Genomic DNA, 22,596 nt, shown 5'->3' with positions numbered 1-22,596 from the left:
GGTAGGCTTTGTAGACTAGGGGTACAACAACAAATACCCCCTTACTCATACAAGTTCACTAAGACCAGGAAGCACACTCAGGCAAAATGCACCAAGGTGAAGCCCAACAAGGACCATCGAGGTGGAAAGAACCTGGGGAACTTCCTTCCAGGACTCTGAGCTCTGAACCTTAGGAGCATGAAGGGCAACACTGAACCTGAAAGAGCTTTTCTGGAGGCAATAAACTAACCTCCAGTTCACATGGTAACGGAGACTATGACATCCTCAGTGGGTGGTGAGGTCATAGAATGCATGCTATAAAATAAGTGAATTATGGGGGTTTCCTTTATCTTTAAAGGAAACTTCTGAGAAGAGCTTAGAACAATTTTTTTCCCCCTCGAGTGCCAGTTTCCAAAGGTACTCACCGACAAATAAGGTGTGACTAATGGCTGCACTAAGTTGTCTATTGGACAGTGTAAGAAGGGATATAAGGAAGGTGGACAGAGAACTAAGGCAATTGAAATGCCTCGACGAATGCACACGTTGCCTCTGCGACTTATATGTGCATCCTTATTGCTGTTGTGACTTACATCCATACCCTTATTGCCAGTGCTATACCAAGTGCTCACGCGTTTGTGGGCTATGTGATCTATATCCATATTGCCTGTGTGATATCAAGCTATTCTGTCTTCGACCATCAATCAGAAGTTTGGAGAGGAAAGCCATTAAAGCCATTCTGGATGAAAAGAAAGAACTGACCAAGTAAACTTATTCTTGCATATTTATAGTTGCTAATATTAACCTGATAAGATGGGATAAGGAAAGAGGTTCAATGATTGGTTCTTACACAAAGGTGAAATGATGCTTGGGAATAAAAAGGATGCCTTAGCAAGGAAAAGAAAGACAATGAGTTCAAGGAGGAAAGGGATGTAGTAAAAGTGACTGCATGATGTGAACATGGGTTTATAGTATTACTACTATGATTATAATTAGGTTTGACGATGGTTCCACAGACAGATGGAATACTGGTGCTTGCCAAAAAGGTTATTTGATAAAGGGCAAGTGCACATAAGGTGGTCAGAAAAAGTAATAAACAGACACCCTCAAGGTCTCTCTTAAGAGCTTTAGAATTAATTGTATGACATGGGAGACATCAGCACAGAACTGCTCAGCATGGTGTGCCCTCATCAGGGAAAGTGTTCTGTGAGCAAAATAGAATTGAATTATCTCAGAAGAAACATGAGATGAGCAAAGTTAGAGAGTGCATCCCTAGTTTTCACAGGATCTATTTGTGACTTACCTGAGATCCTATGGGTCTGATCAGCCATAGTTGGACATACTGTAAAACTACTCTAACGCAGTGATGTCATTTTGGTCCTCTTCGAGAATGCAGGGCAACAACCAGCCAGGTTTGAGAAAAAGTGTGGGGCTCTGAATGATTGAAGGCAACAAACTCAGCATCTTTTCCTCCCTAGGGGATAAGTAAATTGAATTTCTTTGAAATTAGAGAAATAACAAGGGATGGGAGTACTGATAAAAGATGTCTTAACGTATGCTTTAGGTTTTGCTAGAAAAGAAGCAAAGAAGATAATACAAGCAATAACAATTTCTCCACCAAAAGGCCAAATGATGTCTTGAAATTTTTATTTATTGCATTGCTTCCTTAATTCTAAATAGAAGTTATCTGAAGATTGAAAGAAACATATGCTAGAGGGACAACTAGTTGGCATAGAGGATAGAGCACCAGCCCTTAAGTCAGGAGGACCCGAGTTCAAATTTGATTTCAGACACTTACCACTTCCTAGCTGTGTGACCCTGGGCAAGTCACTTACCTTCAATTATCTCAGTAAACTAAATAAAATTTTAAAAAGAAATATATGCTAGAGTAGAAAGAATTCTGACCTGAATCAAAATTAACCTGAGTTCAAATCCTTATTCTATTAATACCAGTCAACCCTGGGAAAGTGTCCCTCCTTGGTTCTCAGTTTTGTAAAATGAAAGGATTGGACTACTATGCTATCAAACTAAAAATGTTGCCTATTGACTTAAAAAACTGCAAATTAGCCTCATCGATGCATTATTTTTGATTTTGTTAAATATTTCTTATCACTTAATACCTGTCACCCCTGGAAGTGTCCCTCCTTGGTCCTCAGTTTTCCCATCTGTAAAATGAGAGTATCGGACTAGAGTGGTGTCATTGCCTATTGACTTAGAAAAATGTAAATTAGCCTCATCAATGCAGTATTTTATTGATTTTGTTAAATATTTCTTAATTATATTTTGATCTTCTGATTCAGGTAGCACTCTGGAGTTTCTGGATGCTTGCAGTTTGACATCTCTGGCTCTCCAGGATCTTATCTCTGGCTTTAAATTTTATAGAGCTGATCTAAAATTGCTTGTTTTCAGCCTACACTCCAAAATACTTCAGTTTTAAAAGGAGCAAAACTTTTAAGTGCAGATTTTTTAAACTTCTTTTTGGGGAGGTTATATTTTTCTTTTTCCCAGACTAAATCTTTCTTTGTAACTTTTTTTTCCTTCTGTCCATTTGATTACAGTGTAAGTTTAGCTGTTCCTATTGATGAAAATTAGTGCTTGAAGACCTCTCACTAATAGGAAGAAGTAGGCAATGCTGCGTCACACATGCTGACAGAGAAAGAGAACACCATTCTCCCATTGGCATGGAAGGAGGAAGTGTAGGCAATGCCATGCTCCCTTGTACACTGAAGCATCATTCTCCCATTTGTTGAAGGCCTTTTATGTGACCCTTTCTCATGTTTGACACACTTCAGGATATGGGAGAATAGAATTCACCACATTCACTACAACAGGAAGGTACAAGAATTGATGATGATGAAGGTGCAAGAGAAAGGTCCAGTTATGAGAGATTCAGAAGTGTTCATTTAAAAAACAAACAAATCCCAGATGTCATCAAGTGAACTTGTTTTTGAAAAGATAAAAATCATTTAGCACATTCTATTTGGTGATATTATTTCTTTTGTCCTATTTTTTATATTATAGAAAAAAAGTGAAAGCACAACCAATGTAAAAATAGTGGGTTAGATCCATGCATATTCCATCAGTCCAATATTACAATGATTTGACAACAGCATCAAGGGATGTTTATCTGAAGGACATACTCATCTTTTATAATCTACCTAGAAAGATTAGGCTGTATTTCCCTTATAATTCATTCTTGGGGGCAGCTGGATGGTAATATTGGAATATTATGAAGAAGCATCTCCATCATCTTGATCTCTAGCTTTGCATTTTTCTTGAGATACAGAATTATTACAGGGATTAGATTCCATGGGTTATATTATAATTATCTGGTGTGACCAACCTATTATAATCAGGTTCATGATTTCTACTTTATTCTATTCTGATTGTGTTATTTTAAGAATACTCAGTATGATGATGTTGGTCCTTTTGAGTTACAACAGTCCAGTCTACATTAACTCCTAGTTCCTTTCTTGGGTTTATGGGTAGTATTTTGGTAATATTCATATTACCAATTACCAATAATTCAATTTATAATTGAATTTAATTTATTGAATTCAATTCAATATATATTCAATTTATAAACTATTTTATTTCTCAATTATTTTACCCCAAATCCATTACTTGGCCCATATAGAAACTCATTTTACACTTCCTTGTCTGTTCACCTTTGTCTCTAATGTTTTGGCATTTCACCAAGAAGAAAAATTTGGTATCATCCCCAGATATGATTCTCTAATTTTCTTAAGACTTTGAAGAAAAAAAAATCAAATAAAACTTATCGTAGCATCCATCTATGGAAAATTCCTCCATCCCAGAAAATACTTCTAAAGGAATGTATGATTATTTATAGAAATATTCATAGGAATTTTACCCCTGAGTTCTCAAAAGATGGTCACACACACCCCCACATGTCAAAATGACATTTTTTATAATAATTTTTGCTGTAGAACCTCTTTTATGGCATTTAAAAGATACAAGTCAGTCCCATTCACATAACTTCACTATCTCAGAGCTGAAAGGAGTCTCATAGCTTATTCAGTTCAAACTTATATTTGAAAAATAATCCATATTTTTGACATACCTTAAAAATGGTCAGCCAACCTTTGCTTAAAGAAGCAAAGAGGGGGAACTTATTGCATCTTTTGCCCATTGCTCTCAGTTCTGACCTCTGCAACCAAAAAGAGTAAAATTGATCTAGATGCTATCAAAAGTGCCCTTAAAGCACTGGAAAACAGCTATTATGTCCCTATCTGAGCTTCTCTTTAGCATAACATCCACAGTTCTTTCAATTAACCCATACATTATATGAATTCAAGATTCTCCACTATCTAGGTCTTCTTTCTCTGGATGCTCTCCAAGCTATGTTGTTCTTCATTCATTCCATTAAATCCAACTCTTCTTGATCCTATGGACCATAACATGCCTGCCAGGCTCTTGTATCCTTCACTATCTTTCAAAGTCTGTCCAAGCTCATGTTCATTGCTCCTATCACACTATCTATCCATATCATTTTTTGCCATCCCCTTCTTCCTTTACCTTACCCTTTTCCAACATCAGGGACTTTCCCAGTGAGTCTTATCTTCTCATTATGTGATCAAATGATTTAAGCTTCAGCTTCTGCATTTGTCTTTCCAATGAGTAGTTTGAATTAACTTAATCATTGGCTGATTTGATCTCCTTGTTGTCCATAGGCTCTTAAAAGTCTTCTCTAGCACAATTAAAAAATGTTGATTCTGTGGTTCTCAGCTCTCCTTTGTGTCCAAATTTTCATAACCCTACATTACTATTGGAATATATATAACTCTCTCTCTGTATACATATATATAAACTACAGGAACCTTTGTTGGCAAGGTGATGCCTTTGCTTTTTAGCATGCTATCCAGATTTGCCATACTTTCCTTCCAGGGAGCAAAATCTTTTAATTTCATGGCTAGAGTTACTATCTGCAGTGCAATGATCTCTGAGCCCAAGAACAGAAAATGCTTCCATTTCTTCTCCCTCTGTTTGCCAAGTAGTGATGGGACCACTTCCCATGATCTTCACTTTTTAAAATGTTAAACTTCAAGCCAGCTTTTACATTCTCTTCTTTCATCCTCATCAAGAGGCTTCTCAATTCCTGGGCCCTGAATAGAGTAAGCTATATTTCCCATTGTAGAAGCCCCCTTACTTATCTCTGCAAAGGTTGTTGATCAATCAATTAATCAACAAACATTCAATAAGAACCTATTATATATAGTCAGGTCCTATATTAAGTACTGTGGATAAAAAAAGCTAAAAACTAAACAGTTCCTTCCCTCAGGGAGCTTACACTGTATTGGAGAAGGCATAGAGATACTAAGTAATTGGTGGAAAGGAAGTGAGAGCATTGGTAGCTGGAAGGATAAGTCAAAAAGCATTTAGAAAAGGTCTCAAATAGAAGATAGTGATTGACATGAGCTTTGAAGGAAATTTAAGGTTCTAATTATGCTTAGATATTCAGTGATCTTGCATATTTATTACTAAATCCATTAGTTTTCCTCCAGTGGCTCACATAATGCCTTTTGCAGCATTAACTCTGAATGGTCAGGCTTCTAAGCCAAACACCAACTTTCTAGCATAACAATGTTTGGGCATGCATGGCCATTGAAAATAGCCAGGGATACTACTAGACATGGGACCCCTTTGCAACAGATTGCAAAGGTTTTTTTTTTTAAATCAAATAGTTCATAATTTCATAATGAAGTTTTTTCAGAAGTCCTAGTTCCATGTGCTTCCATTCCATTATAATTATCTGTGTTTATCTCTCTCCATATGCACATATAATTACTGTGTATAATACACACATGAGTGTATGATATAATGTATATCATATTGTATATATTGTCCTGTGTGTATTTCTCTATACACATGTATATACAACCTCACATAGGCACATACATAGGCACATACAGATATGTGTATATACTTTTGTTTAGCTGAGTTGAGAAGGTCCTCTGTATTTACCCGTATCTGACCTTTAAAGTCTAACCTGTGACTTCAAAAGATGATTGGAAATTAATTCTTTATCTCATCAATAAAATGTGAAGCAAAAAAATGCTCTGAACATCCTTCACCCCACAAAGATTTCTCTTACTCCCTACCTTTCCTTTGGTGTAAAGAACCTTTGATCCTAGATTTACTTTAAATCCCTCTATAAGGTTTTTCTCTGATGTTGTTTTTTAGTTATCAGGATTTTGAGGTTGGCCTTCATCTCATTTATCTTTGTCTTTCCATTTGATAAATGCACAAAGATAGCTATATAAATCCTACCCTTTCAGAACGTATAATGTAATAAATGAATGCTTCATGAACTTAAAACTCTGCAATTAGAGGCAGCATGTTAGAGTGGAGAGAGCTATTGATCTTGAAATAAGAGAACCTGGGTTCAAAACCTCTCTCTAGTATTTATCTGCTAGTTCCTTAAAATTCCTGGGCCTCAGTCTTATCATCTATAAAATGTGAAGATAAAAAAAACTAGGTGGCTTCTGAAATTCCTCCATCTCTATTTATGTATAAATAACTTTGTTATTATTTTGATATAGCTACACAATAAGAAAGGGGTTGTGACTGAAATCAACCTGGAAAAATGAAACATGGCTTTTTTACTTATCAAATATCCTTAAATATGTTATTTTCTATATTGGATTACCCCACTAAATTTAACATTTCTCTATACCTCAAATTCCCAAGCATAAATCCGTTCATTCATAAAAAACTGCTAATTAAGCACTTTTTCTTAAATTCTTTAACTTAATGTTTTACATTTTCTATGCAAAGCATTGTGTTTTTCGTTTTAGGAGAAGATCCTCAAACACATTAGGCCCCATAGCCTCAAGAAGTTTCCATTCCCTTATTTCCTCTTCCATCAACTTTACTTTGAGTAGAGATTAGTGAACAATTAGTGTTATGAGTAAATAAATAATGAGAAACTTTGGTTCCCAGGTACCAACCTACTCTAAATTTAATGTTTATATTAAATCAGGTTGAGTTTCTTTTGGGGGAGCTTTAAAAATATAGTAAAAAAAATACACAAATGGTATTCCTAACATAAATGGTAAACAAGGCACCAAGGCAGAATAGGTAGGCCTCTGCTTGCAGCCAGGAAACTAAAAATCTCAAATCTTAACTCCAATAAATTATTGTTTTTCTCACTTCATGGACAAGTTACTTAACATCTGTGAGCCTCAATTTTCCCATTCATAAAATGGGAATTAATATCAGTAGTATCTACCTCAAAAGATCATTGAAAAGATCAAATGAGATAATGTAGTGAAAGTACTTTGGAAACGAAAAAGGTTATGGAAAAGTTAGTTACTATGTATAATTGAGTAAGTCCATTATGCCAAGGGTTAAAGCCCAGGCTGAATTGCAGGAAACCTTCAGAATAAAGTCCTAAAGTCAGGCTTATGGTGGAATGAGACAATCTTATCTTCTCTCATCCATAAGAGCAGCAGGGTTGTGTATCGATAGGTCATGCTATGTGCTTTCTCCTTAGTCCTTTCCAATCATCATTCAGCCACTCAATGGCTGCACACACACAAAAAAAGAATTATTTCATGCTTACCAATCTTAGTTCTAAATTTAATTTCACTGCACTCTGTCCCATGACCTTGCTGTTTAGGAGAATAGTACTCATCACCACCTGACCTGAACACTCATATACAGGTCACATTGATTTGTAGCTGGTGATTCAGATTACAATCTCTCTAAAGCTTCAGATGCTATTTTTAAAAAAGGCTGGAACTCTTTTGCTTGACCCCTAATTTTGCATATCACCCCAACACATTGTTTGCCCGGATTTTGGGACTTGGAGGAGATGAAACAGAAAAAAAAAAAGTCAGAAATAGACCTTTGGAATTACTTAAATCCACTGAGAAATGAGGGAATGAGTGTATAATTGCCCTTCCCCCAAAGAACCAAAGATTTAATCCTTTTTGGCCAGCTTTTCAGATCCCCTACTGTGAACCTCAGTCCCCAAACTCCTCCCCCAAAGATATGGCAGTCATCTATAATATGGAATAGTGGGGAAAGCACTGTTGTAGAAGAAGAAATTTTTTTTTGTTTAGTCATTTCAGTTTTGTCCTAGTCTTCATGATCTCCTTTGGGGTTTTCTTGACAAAGATATTGGAGTAGTTTGTCATTTCCTTCTCCAGTTCATTTTACTGATGAAAAACTTAGGCAAACAGGGGTGAAGTGACTTGTGTGGATCATATAGCTAGTGTCTAGAGCCACATTTGAACTCAGGTCTTCCTGATTTCCTGTCTGGCACTCTATCCACTGATGACTTCAAATCCCATCTCAGTTCCTGAGTAACTGTCTGAGGCTTTCTCTTCATTTTCTATAAAACAAAGGGATTGGTCATCTTTAAAACTGCAACACTATGGAATTGCAAGTAGGAGGAGATGTGAGTCCTGATTATACCCCTCTTCCCAGCAATGCCTATTTTTATAAAATTCCACTCAAAGAACAACAGAAAGTCACCTCCCTCTATTAAGATGGGATAGTGGAAAGGATGCTGACTTCCGAATCTGAGAACTTGAGTTTAAAGCTTAGCTTGGCAAACAAATACTTTTCTTCATTAATAAAATGAGAGCATTGGACTTTTGATGGTTTCTAAGGCTCTCATTTATGCTCTAAATCTGGCTAAAATCTGAGATCATTGCAAGTGAACTTTCCCTTAACGATGGAATTTCTCCTATGGCTGGGACACAGGGAGTGATGATCCATTATATAGGATGACTTGCAGGGTCTACTATACAAGTCTCTTATGAGTCTCAGTTTCCTCATCTATAAAATGAAGATAATAATAAATACATGCCATTCAAGGTTATTGTGATGATCAAAAGGGATGACACACATACAGAGCATGATAATCCTAAAAGTGTTATGTTATAGTGGGCTTCAGTGAATGAGAAATATCATGGCCTTATGGCAGCATGGGTCTTTACCCATAGCTGATTGTGATAGCGCAAAGACCTGGATTCAATTCCTACCTGGGACATAAACTCTGTGAAACTGGATTAAGTTATTTAATCTATCAATGCTGGATGCAACTCTGTGCCTCATATTGACCGAGAAGGTGCTGACCTGCATATTGGGTAACGGAAGTTTTTTCATCTGAGAGTTCCCTATACTAATATTCACAACTCCAATCCCTGTCCTTTATCTGGTGAGTAAACTTTGTCCATAGCAAAGCTTTGGCTTTTGTTGTGGTTTACTTGCACATTTATTTTTCAGTTGAGTCAACTTAAAAACAAGGTGAGGGAATGGCAGAATATTTTCTGGAAGGAGTCAAATTAGGACCATTTCCACAAGACCAGACTTTCTCTGATTCCTATATTGTGAAGGAGAGCAGGAACAGGAATAATTCAAGTACAGGAGGAGGAAGAGTACCTCTTTCTTCCTCCTATTAATTGGTGAGGAAAAACTTGGGAGGCTCTAAGAACTGAGGTGCTGTTGCTGCTGTTCAGTTATTTCAATCATGGCCAGCTGTCTTCATGAGCCCATTTGAGGTTTTCTTAGCAAAATTTCTGGAGTGATTTGCCATTTTTTTCTCTAGCTCATTTTACAGATGAGGAAACTGATGCAAACCTGATTAAGTGAATTGCCCAGTTAGCTAGTAAGTGTCTGAAGCAAAATTTGAATTCAGAAAGATCAGTTTTTCTAACTCCAGGCTAAGCATTCTATCCATTGAGCCACTGAACTGTCAGTCCCTTATAATTTGAGAAAGGATTGTATTCTTGCCACACCCCACGTTAGGCAATAGAACTTGCTGAGATTCAGTTCCAAGCAATCAACAAGCATTTATTAAGCTCTTGCTTTGTCTCAGGCATTGATAGAGGTACTGGAAATACAAAAGGAAAAATTAAATAGCCCTTGGTCTCAAAAAACTTACATTTCATTGGGGGAACCAACATAAGAATATAAACTTTTTAAATTAAATTATGATGGAGGGTAGGGCAGAATACTAAGAGACAGAGGGACAAGGAAAGGCTTTACATAGAAAAAAGATGGTATTAAAGCTGAATTTTGAGGGAAACATGATTTTAAGAGGTGAAGGTAGGGAAGGAATATATTCTCCATTCTTTAAAGGACAGTGTATAGAGACATCTGGATAATGGAGTATCAATAATAAAGTCAGTATGGTTAACCCATAGAGTACAAGAAAGTAGCTAATGTATAATAAGGCAATACAGGTAAGTGAGGATCATGTGATGAAAGATTTTATATGTCAAACAGAGAAGATTATATTTTATCCTAAAGGTAATAGGAAATCACTAGTGTTTTATAGACTAAAAGAGTTGACAAGATGAAAATTATTCTTTAGGATAATCACTTTGGCAACTCTGACATGTGGTAAAATTGGAAAGACACTGGAGGAGGTGTGACTGTATTGTAATAGTCCAAATGAGAGATGAGCGAATTCTGGAAGGCAGTGCCCCTATGAGAAGTAAGAAAGGGAACATATACAAAAGATGTAGATGTAGAAATTCCAAGATTTGATGAGGAGAGGGGAAGTGTGGAATCAGTGACAATGACAATACTATAAAGCCTCTGAATGACTGACTGATTGGATGGTAGCAACAGAAATAGGAAGTTCAGAAAAGGAATAAATTTGGGAGAAAGATAATGAGTTCTGTTTAAGAAATGATGAACTTAAGAGGTTTGTGGGACATTCTGTTGGAAATTTTCAGTTGACAGTTGGAGAAAGACAATTCAGAAACATGCAAATTTAGGAGAAAAAGACCAAGGCAAAATAAAATAAAAATAAAAATTTCTGCAAGCCATCTGCATAAAAATAACAATTAAATCAATGGAAATGGATAAGATCCACAAGAGAGAAGGTATAAAGTAAAAAGGTCAAGAATAGAGCCTAGAGGAACATTCAAAGTTAGGGGCCACTATACGGATGATCATTCAACATAGGAAGAATCTGAGGAGCATTCAGACAGGTAGGAAGAAGAGTTACCAAAAAATCAGAGCAAAGAGAGTATCCAGGAGAAGGGGAACAGGTAATAATATTAAATGATGCAGAGAGGTTAGGAAAAGATGAGTATTGAGACAAGAGATCTTGGGTAATTTTGTAGAGAGTGGTTTCAGCTGAGAAGCAAAGTTGGAAGCCACATTGCAATGACTTGACAAGTGAGTGAAAAGAAAGGAAATGACCAAGAAAATGAAAAACTGGCTACCTTGTTCCTTACTCAAGACACTGCATCTCCCATGTGTCTCTGTGTACTGCCATTTCCTATGTCTGAAATGTACTCCCTCTTTCCTTCCATCTTTCTTTTAAGATGTAACACAGGCACTATCCTCTGCATGAAATTTTTTTCTGACCACTTCCTTTTTACTACTAATGCTCTTCCTCCCAAGTTATTAGTCGGCATTTAATTATTTTGTATAAATATACACATTTATGCACATACATGTTCATACATATGTATATAAACACAAATATTCCCAAATATATCTAGACTGTGTGTTTGCATATATTTGCTAACTTTATACATTTTTACCTTAGAATTTGTAAGCTTTATAGCAAGTAGGCATTTAATTTTTTTTTAATTTCTATCCCAAAATTGCAATAGCTCAAAAGAGATATGAGATGCCCAAATTTAGAGACTCCAAATGTTCATATGGTTTATTTGTGTCTGATTTGTGATAGAGCTTTCTAGGCTAGTATTGGTGAGAGATGATAGTTGGACACACTGTAGCTTGGCCCCCAACTTAGTGATGTCATTTTGGTCCTCTTCAAGAATGAAGGAGAACCACCACTACTTCTATTCCCAGAGTTTAGTACAATGCATAGCACTAAGTAAGTATTTAATAAATGTTTGTTGATTGACTAATAGATTGAGACAATCATTGTATCGATTGGGAAAAGGAAGAAAAGCCAGGAAAATAGTTTGAAGGGATGAAAAAAGTGTTCATTTAGGGTTTATAATCATTCATGTTTATTTTTAAAGGTGAGATATGAGCATATTTGTAGGTATGGGAAAGAAAGCAGACCTTGGTGAAGATAATTGACATTCTTCCAGTGACTAGAGAATAATTTGTTCTTTTTGCATTTTTCCCTTTAAAGACAGGAAGAAGCCCAATGATCTGAAGTTTTGTGAATCCTGCTAGATAGGATTCCAATTAGGAATAGAACAGAGTCCACCTGCTTCACCTTGGAAACTTCAGTCTAGACTGCTCCCATCAAAAGAGATAAGAACTTGCCCCTTCCAAATTTTTTTATCAGCTCCAGAAAGCCTGGTACCTAGAATTTCCAAGTTGGCTCAGAGCTGCTTGTTTGAGCTATTTCCTATTTGGAAACACTGGGTTTCGATCAGCTTTCTTTTTTACTAGCCCAGCAGCTTTCTTAACGGTGATATTTATACTTGCTTCCTACTTACCTTATAAGTAGGCTTTCTGCATCTGCAGCATTATTGACCCAACGTGTGTTTCCTTTCCCTCTATTCCCATCTCTTTGGGATGGTATTATTATGTGTTGGAAAAAGAAGCTACCCCTCCCCTGCCCGAATTGAATGCTGAACATTGTTACAGAATCTGTGAGTCAGTACTTGACTTGTCTCCTTGAAAAAAAGCACATGGCCCAGCGTGAAGCAGGAAGGGATTTCATGGTATCCTTTTTCATATAATCCATATTCTACTAGTGGATTTCTCTTTAGTGTCTGAGTATGTAGCTCCAGCACCTTGGTGAGCTCCTAAGAGAGAGTAGAGCTTCATGACAATGATCTTTTTCTATTCTGATGTCCTTTGTAAGAAATGAGCTTTATATGTCAATGGCTGACTTGAAAGCACTTTGAAAATTAGAACTATTTGGCTGTTTGTTACTTACCAGGCTTATGACTTAGACTGCTTGCTCAAAGATTTAATTGCTCTGTTTTTAAGTTCACATTTTGTTGTGATATGGGAGCCACCTGCCATGGCTGCCAGGGCCACTAACTCAGACCTGTAGAATGGATCTCTTCATGTGAAAGGATGATGATGATACAAAGAGAGTGAGAGGTAGTTGTGTTCTCTGACCTTCTTCTTTTCCCTCTGCCTCCAATTTATTTCATTCCTAATCCACAAGGAACATTTGCGAAGGCTGCTTTGCAACTCCTTCAAGTTTATGATTCATAGCTATGGAGGCTTTTGGAGAATTAACCTGCCCCTTCATTTAGCCATGGTCCTCAATAACATTTAAGTACACATGAGTAATTCTTTTATATATCAAAGTGTTTTCCTTAAACTAGGCTATTTTTTTTCAGTTTTTTTTTCAAGGAAAACAACAATAAATTCCTAATGTACCAAAAATCAGAATATCTTTAAAATTTTGAAACAACCTAAATGATGTATAAAGGCAGTCTAAATTTCTTTTGTTATCCAGAGAGGTCAATCTATGCAGGATTGTAGAAAGCCATATTGGAGGCTGAAATAACTGGAGATTACTGAACAACTGAAATAAAAGAGAGTGCCATCCTGTAGTAATTTAACTGAGACAAGGGAATTACAACCCAGATCACTAAGTAGTGCCAAAATGCTGGACACTACTCAAGAAGGGCAGGGTTAAATATATTTCAACAGGGAGGAGTTTCAATGGACGCACAGTCTTAAGAAGCTGTTACCTAAGTTGTTTTTATATAACAACTAAAAGTTCATAAAGAAGGCTGAGGGGGAGGAGTGATTTCTGGTCAGAACAGCAGGCCTCAGCTTCAGGTACAACAACAAGGAAACTAGTTTAGACCTGCTCTAGTCATGGGGACAATTGAGATCAAAGTCAGGTAGCCTCTTTTGACCCCTGCATTCAACATTCTTTTTTTAAATTGGCTTCAGTAACCCTCAAGTAATTCATAGTTCTAGCATCAGGCAAGATCGGTGACTGCATTCAATATTCCCCACTTTTGGTCAAGACAAATTCTATTATTGACCTAGGGAAGCACTGAGGAATTTGATGAGCTCCTGGACCATGACAGTATCATGGACCACAAGGAGAGACATGTAGGTAACATTTAATCCCCTTAGCCCCCAAAGAAGGAGCAAAGTGCAGAACTATGAGGGAGAAAAATAGTATGCAAGGGGAAAAGCAAAGCGATAGACTGACACATTGACAAGAGTCTTTGAGGGCAGTCTCCTTTCAGCAAGCAGGGCCTTATAAAGCACATGGAAAGTAAGAGAAAGGTAGTCCACCCCCACTGTCCATTTAGGACTCAGATATCTCGTACAATTGTCTAGTTTCTGAGAACTGCAGTCATCAGTCTTCTGGAAATGTCCCTCCTTAGGCATTCTGAACGTGGCCAACAAGCAAAAGGAGGAAACTAAAAGAATCTATGAGATTATAAAATTATTATTATGTTATTATATATTATAAAATCTATAACCAAATTATCAAAAGGAACAGATGACTCTTTAAGTGTGCATGTTTATAGATATTTACCTATCTCTATAACTATATCTATGCAAAATTGAACTCCACTTTTTAATACAGTACCTTACATGAACTTGATTTTAAATGATTGTAAGGCATTCAATGAAGAATTGTCTACAATGTCAGCAATAACAGTCATAAAGCATTATTGTATTGATTGAAATGTCTTGATGTCTTTTAAATCATTCGGCATTGATACATATAGTAGTAATAAACAGTAATTTCATGAGCCATCTTTATTTTAATGAATAGCATGTTTTTAGCAGCATCTTTTTACATTTTCATTAGAAATTACAGTAATCACTAGAAATTTCTTCAACAGTTACATATACTACAAGGGCTGTTTCTAGCTTATATAATATATATATATAATATAATATATGTTATATCATATATATTATTACATTATATATAATATGTTACATATTACTGTGATATTATATATTATAATGTTACATATTATATATTATATAAGGGCTGCTTGTATATATTGAAATACTATGGTAGACTTAAAGATGTTTAATTACCTTTCAGAGAGGAAAGAAAAAAATAAAAATAGAAGGTACTTCATTTAGGTTGGATCTAATATGTCACATTGAGTATGAAAATGGTTTGCTTAAGAATACCATTATACTGATGTAGGTAAGGCAACGTTTAAAAAGTTAGGTAGACAAAAACTAAAAACTGAACAGAGATTACAAGAGTTCATAAACTCAACAATGAAACAAAATAATGGTAATGGAAAGAAAAATGTTAAAATAGTATAAATTTTCTTTAAAACAAGAAACACCAAATAGTAATAAAACAAATACTAATTAGATATTCTATTATGAAACAAAACAATCTTCCTACACACAAAACACAAGATGTTTAATTTGTAATATTCTTATGTATCTATCACTTTAAAATATTGTTTTTAATAAAAAGTATTTTTACTAAAGTGCTTCCTCAAGTACATGTCAATAAATATCACACAAATTCACAGAGCCATCATAATATTTGAATGCCAAGAGCATGAAAAATTGAAATATCTATAATGCTTATAGGGGAAAAAAATGAGATCACCCATTCCTTTTTAGGAGATTGAGGTGCTGCCAAAAATGGTCACATAAATGAATTTATCCAAAAGATGCTGATTTTTAAAAAAAAGGCTGTGGTGGGGTATCCATGTAGAGTATATAACTCTTTCCAGATTTTCTCAAATGAATTGTCTATAACTATATTCAAATAAACTGGATAATATATCCACATATACCACTGTTCTCAAATCCTCTTTGAAATCCTTGTGCAATTTCTTTGCATTTCAGATGCTTTCTATACAAATGTTAATCCTACATTAAATTACAAACCTAGGTTAAAAACAAATTAGAATTCCCTTTCAGGATAGTGCAAAAATTAATTATTCTCTTCTAAAATTAATCTTTTAAAAACAAAACTAAAGATGTTTTAGATTTGACTAGGAATTTATATGTGTATATATGTATATATGTAAATATATATGCATGTGTATATGTCTAATTATTTCCATTACATTTTGGAAAATTAAAGGACCTTATCATATATGTGAATATATAACTATAGATAGGCAGATGCCAAGACTATTCATTTGGTTATTCAGCGTATGGAATCTCAGACTGAAAACAATAGGGAGTGCTAAGGTATTATAGCAACATGAAGAAGGACTTGCACTGGTTATAGAGATTTTGCTAGGAGAGGAAGAAGCAGATTGGGACCATTTTAACAGACACTAAGATGAAGCTCAAGGACTCCAAAATGGCTAAAGCATGCTTAATTCCAATTGCTTTTAGATAAGAATAAACATAAGCAACCAAGTATATCATGAGATAGGACGGCCTGGCTCTGAATTAACCAGGCAGAAAGATTTCTTTTATGGCAAGCTGAGTTAAGAAGGTCCTACTTTGGCCTTTCCAAGGCTGCTTTTCTAACCTTTTCCCTAAAAACAGATATCCACTGACTGTAGTCACAGACTCCACTTCTATTGAGCTGCTGGCATTTTCCTTGAGCAGTGAAAGCTTGGCTCAAGGACACAATAAACCTAAAAAAGAAGTTAAAAAAAATTTCAAGACCCCAAAAGATTTCACCTCAGACCACAAAGTCTCACTAACCACAGTGGGGTTGGACACAATTGTTATCAACATAGTCAAGCTGTTGCAATAAAGTAGCTAGCAAATAAAAAGTTATCAAGCTTTTAATAAATCATATAAAAGATTTTGTGTAACATTCTTTTCTTTTCAAATTCCTTTTTTCAAATACAGGTTAAAATTCAGCCTGACATAAAAAAGCAGTTATTAGAATTTGATAAAGTTATTCATCCTTTAAGGCAAAAATACATTTCTAAGACTAGTCTAATAAATATTATGTGTGGGCTAACTCCCTGGAGGAACTTGGGATCAGTCAGAGTTAGGACCAATCAAAGTCTTTGGTCTTTAGGGGGAGAAGTGAAGGAGGCAGGCAAGCTGCCATGAGGCTTACCAAAGATGAATCCTGGACTCTGGATTCCAGAGCCTGAAGTCTCTCTTCTCCTCATCCTCTGGCAGAGTGACTCTGACCACTCTCCCTCAGCCCTCCAATCCTTGCCTATGATTACCACACCACCATACATTCAGCAAGTACCAATGGTAAGGAGAGCCATCACATCACCATCTCATCTAAATATATGTATATAGAAACATTATCTCACATCAATTAGGTAATTAGCCTTAAGGGCTCTGCTCTCTGATTCAAGTACACCTTTTCAGAGTTTCAGCCCTCTACAAATGACTGTTTGTAATTAGTGCTGGCTAAACTGAATAGTATTGAGGAGGTAAGTCTGTGGGCAATTATTAAGACTGTTGCTCCTATAAAGCTAAGGGGGGATTGTATAAGGACTGCAATGATTACTAAACCCATATGGCTGGTTAAAGATATAATATCAGTATAGACTATTCTAGATATAACTTTCTAATTCACAATAAACAGTCCTATACTATAAACAAATGTCTGCTTACTCTCCTCCTCTCATTAAGGAGCATTTGCATTGAGGAAGGAAAAGCAGTTTTCTAAGTAGATCAATATACAAATTCTTTTACAGAATTGTAAACTTTTATAAGTGATGATAAATTTGAAAGTTGAAACAAAATCCATTACCCACTGAGTTAACCTCAATTCACTTGAATGCAATTCAAAATTACCTTACATATAAAATCACAATTGACTTTAATACAACAGAACAAAATTTAGGTGAAACTTCCTTCAGAAAGGGAGGTTGCTATGATCACTTAGCTTCCATAAGCCAATCCCTGTGGTAACTTTTCTGACACTTCCTGCTTACAACCCTGAAGATTCTTGGGTGAACAATCCAATGCAAGGTGAATTCTGCTTCACAATGATAGGAAGAGCCAAAAGGTATTTCTTAGCTTTGAGAATTAAAGAACTCATACTATGGTCACCACTAGAGCTGTCAAATAGCAAGTCTCACAGATCTTACTAGATAAAATGAAGAGATTTAAAAAATAAATTAAACAAAAATAATTAGCAGCTTTAAGACAACTCTTCAACAATTGAGTTTATTTCTAAATTACAAGAAGTCATTCTTCTGTGTTAGTGTTACTAAAATTCACACTATACATTGTAATTAATTTTTACTGCAGGATTTTCATAGAGAGTTAATACAAGGAATAGAACACTTAAAATCACAATAACTAAACATTTTCATAGTACTTGATATATAATATCAGGCAAAACCTGATATTAAGTACTCTATAAAAGCTTCTTACAAACTATCCTGAAAGGTGGATGGGCAGGACTATTTTATGTTTATCCAACTTTATTTCCTCAAAGAGCTAGACCAATTCTTAGTCTCAGGATTCATGTTACTATCTGAGGTTTTCCAGATAAGGATAAATTTCCCATTCTCATCTCCCAGCTACAGAACCCAGGAATTCCAAATTGCATGTCACATAAAATAACCACATGGAAGTTTCCCATATCTTTTATTCTTTCTACCAAATTAGAAGCCTTTCTCAACTTTTTCTCTCTTCCTCTTTCTCTTCTTTCTCTTCACACACACACACACACACACACACACACACACACACACACACACACACACACACACACACACCTCTAGTGATCCACACCTTTTTTTCAAATCCTACATTCCTCACATTTCAATTATAACCCAGGCTGTATTCATTCCACTGAAAAATTTCCTTTATACTTTTGCCATATACTATTATTAAATAAAACTAATAATTTGACTTTTACTCTCAACGTGCAATAATAATTATCAGTATACCTGTAACAACTAAACTATTGAGTTATGGCCAACCAGTTACAAGATGAAGATGAAGATACCAAAAACCTGTTTAGAGAGTATTAACATTATGAAAACTTTTTACAGCTTATAAAAACTTAACTTATTCTAATAAATTTTGGTATATTATTCAGAGAAATAAAACATTTTTCTAAATAAATTTCATGTTCATTTCAAGTTGCTTTCTTAAGTTTCTCTTTTTTGTGTGTGCAACAAGCAAAAGAGTTCCCTAAAATGTAAATATGTAATTGATTATAAGAAATGGGTGGAAATCTCATATAAATTACAGCAAAATTTGTAAATGTAAACATACACACATATGCCCCAATTCAAAAATTATTTCTAAATTAATTTATACTATCCCACAAATTCAGTTTAGATTTTGTAATCAAATCCAATTTATCTTTTAGTTGATCCCCAATTCACCAAACTTTTCTTTTTTTCATGAGTTAATACTTAAAACTCTGGTGGTTGAGAAGCCAGACAGTTCCCCAGATTCAGTTTCAACATAATCTATAAATCTTAATTTGCATGTTCAATTAAATCTAGATTTATAATTTCTAATATTCAAGATCAATTCCTAATTAAAATTTCAGTTAGAAGCAAATTAGTTAAATAAAAAATCAAGGTGTTTCACCCTCTAATTGACACTTTGTGTAATTACCTTTCTGGAAATTTTTCCTTTTTGGCAGAAATTTATATACCTTAGTGAGCAATATGATCAAAGGTAAGGGGCTTATTCAAATTAATTGAAGAGGGGAAAGGGCATCTGGAGGAAAAAACAATCTCAACAAAATTTTCTTGTAACTAATGGTTTTTCTGTTCTGGGTTCCCATAATATATTATGACTTTTCCTTTTCCCTCCATCTCAGAACACAAAGGGGAAAAGGGGAAAAAAATCTTCTGGGATAGAGGAAGGGTTAGGGTTAAATAATTTCAACGGGAAAGGAATCTAAATGGAGATACAACTTCAAGAAGCTGTTACATAAGTTCTTTTACCTAACAACCAAAATTCCATAGAGAAAGCTGAGGGAAGCTTGGGGAGAGGAGTAATATGTAGTCAGAATAGCAGATTTGAGCTTCAGATGCAGCCACAGGGAAATTGGTTTAAACCTCCCTCAATCCTAAGAATTGTTGAGATCAAATTCAGATGTCCCTTTCTGATGTCTGCAACTGACATTTATTTTTAAACCGATTTTGATAACTGTTGAGCAAGTCATAGCTCTAGAATCAGGTAATGTCACCAGCTGCATTCAAAAAGTGGTAAGGAGCTAAAGAAATCCCAATGTCAAGTCAGGGATCTGCTTTCCTCCATGAGACATTCCCAATATTTCCAGTCTGGGAATATTCAGGAAACCACCCACCCTTCTCCAAAGGAAAACTCATACTCCTTTTGAGAGAATGGAGAAATGCAGCAGCTGTAGCTATGATATGTTTATGATAAGAATAAAGGAAAGAACAACTCATTCCTGATCCAGAGATCAAAGGCTCCTTTAAATCCCATTTGACAAAATCCAAGATCTGAGCAGTCATGCTATTTATCCAAATATACCATTGGTTCTGCATAAGCTGTTCTGAGATAGGCAGCCAACTAGACACTCACCTCTGAATAATTGATATTAAGTCTTTGCGAGTCACTGGAAGGGACAGCGGAAACCCTACAGCTCCATTCTCTCATTATACAGATGAGAAGAACAGGACCCAGACAGATTAATTGACTGTCTAAAGATGTACACCTACTAAGTGGCAGAGCTGGATACTACAATCCTAGGTCTCCTGATCCCAAATCCCATGTGCATCTGATAACCTCTAGATGACTATTTTATCCTCACTCCCATCCCCACATAAAATGACATAACTGTTTCCTTCTTAAAGTATTATCTGCTCTGAGCTGCCTTTTTTTATTTTTTTAATTGCAGACTAAGAAGAACAACAAACAAGATTCTGGCAGCATCCTGTTGCAGTAGTAACTTACTAGGGTCAGTGAATGTGTGCGGCTTTGAGCCTGACCAAGTCAAAGTCAAAGTGAAAGATGGAAAGGTGTTTGTGTCAGCGGAACGCGAGAATAGATACGATTGCCTAGGATCGAAAAAATACAGCTACATGAACATCTGCAAAGAGTTTACCTTGCCCCCTTGTGTGGATGAGAAAGACGTGATTTATTCTTATGGACTTGGCAGTTGTGTGAACATTGAAGCCCCTTGTGCCCCATGCCTTCCATGCGGTCCATGTGACCCATGTGTTCCATGCAATCCATGTGGCCCTTGCAACCCATGCGTTCCATGCAACCCCTGTGTTCCATGCAACCCATGCGTTCCATGTAACCCATGCAATCCATGCAACCCATGCAATCCGTGCAACCCATGCGTTCCATGCAACCCATGTAACCCATGCAACCCATGCAACCCATGCAACCCGTGCAACCCATGCAATCCGTGCAGTCCCTGCAGTCCTTGCGATCCATGCAATCCCTGCGATCCATGCAGTCCCTGCGATCCGTGCAATCCCTGCGATCCGTGTGACCCGTGTGATCCGTGCGACCCATGCGACCCATGCAGTCCGTGCGATCCTTGTGATCCTTGTGATCCGTGCGATCCATGCTATCCATGTGGAAGCCGAATTTCCTACCGGAAGATCATAACATAGAGGGGTACAGTCAATAGGCTGGTTAGGAGTTAGTTAGTTTTAACATGAGGCAGCTCTTTCAGTGTTTCTCTTTCCCTGCTTTCTGAAATACATAGGCGCCATAATACATAACTGCAAATATGTTGGTGTTGTGTGAGAATCTTTCGGCTCTGCCTGCCACTGAGTGGGGTTAGCCCTACACAATTCCTGGGTTCCAAGGAGTGGTAGGAAAGAAAAATGGCATGGGAAATCCATTCACAAAGACCCAGGCATGGATTATTCAATGATGGTCCTTGGGGACTCTACCTAGGAGTTTAAAGAAAAGTGGAATATTTGAAATGCCCCAAATCATGAAGACAGACCATATTATATGCTGCATTCCTGGGAAACGACCAAGAAGTGAATGAAAAAGGGACTTATTTGGGAGAGGCCTAAAAAAGGGAGTAAGTTGTTGATTTCAACGTGTCCCTGGAAGATATCACAAAAACCATAAAGTTTGCACTATAAATATCCTTGTTTAACCAGTCTGAGTTGTGATGTGATGGGCTAAATGGACCTAGAATTTTTTCCTAAGCTGAATATCTCCTGGCTGCTTCTTCAGGTACAGGACTGAAGAACATTGGTGTCAACACAACAGTTGTCTTGAGATATTTTTGCTCCCTGTGTAAAGGCTATCCATTTCCCATTCATTTTTGGTGTTGATTTGCCTCTCCTCATAGTCTTGCCTGTGATATTCACCCCATCTCCCATCCCCTGCCCAATTTAATAAGGTGCTCTCTCCCTTGAATTCCTTGCTCCTCTTAGCCTAGGCAGCTGGGTGGCACAATGGGTAGAGTGCTGATCTGAGAGTCAAGTAGATCCAAGTTCAAATCCTAAATCAGACAATTACTAGCTACATAATCCTGGGCAAGTCCCTTAATTTTTTTTTATCAACTTCAGTTTCCTGATCTGAGGAATTTAGAGATTTGGACATGATCACTTCCCAGCTTCAAAAAACTTCAGTAGTTGACTAAAAATAGCAAAAATTTAGCCCGGCATTTAAGGCCCTCCGTAATCTGACTCCAGTTTACCTTTCCAGGCTTTTCATACTATTCTACACACACCACATACAAGAATCCCTGTTCTCCTCAAATCAACATTCTATCTCTCTTCTCTGTGCATTTATTCAGACTATTTCATAGTCTGGAAGACCAGTCTTTTTTCATCACTATCTGTCAATCCTAATCTACCTTTAGTGTTCAACTCAACT

General features: G+C 36.3%; 1 protein-coding gene across 1 annotated transcript; it reads left to right on the top strand.

Annotated features, from left to right (window-relative positions):
* Nucleotides 1-335: 335 nt before the first annotated feature.
* On the top strand, nt 336-21,871 carry ODF1 (outer dense fiber of sperm tails 1). Its single transcript, XM_074267786.1, has 2 exons — nt 336-741; nt 20,642-21,871. The coding sequence occupies exons 1-2, from the start codon at nt 425-427 to the stop codon at nt 21,366-21,368; spliced, it is 1,044 nt and encodes a 347-aa protein (XP_074123887.1). The 5' UTR covers nt 336-424; the 3' UTR covers nt 21,369-21,871.
* The last annotated feature ends 725 nt before the right edge of the window (nt 21,872-22,596 follow it).

This window comes from Sminthopsis crassicaudata, chromosome 1 (assembly GCF_048593235.1).
Source record: "Sminthopsis crassicaudata isolate SCR6 chromosome 1, ASM4859323v1, whole genome shotgun sequence".
Taxonomy (NCBI): domain Eukaryota; kingdom Metazoa; phylum Chordata; class Mammalia; order Dasyuromorphia; family Dasyuridae; genus Sminthopsis; species Sminthopsis crassicaudata.
This window is presented reverse-complemented; position numbering and strand designations above follow the sequence as displayed.

Bases quoted from the DNA above. Each gene is read 5' to 3' on its own strand.
- ODF1 (XM_074267786.1), top strand. From the start codon at position 425: ATGGCTGCACTAAGTTGTCTATTGGACAGTGTAAGAAGGGATATAAGG. The intron at 742-20,641 runs GTAAACTTATTC...TTTTAATTGCAG, and splicing joins GAAAAGAAAGAACTGACCAA to ACTAAGAAGAACAACAAACA.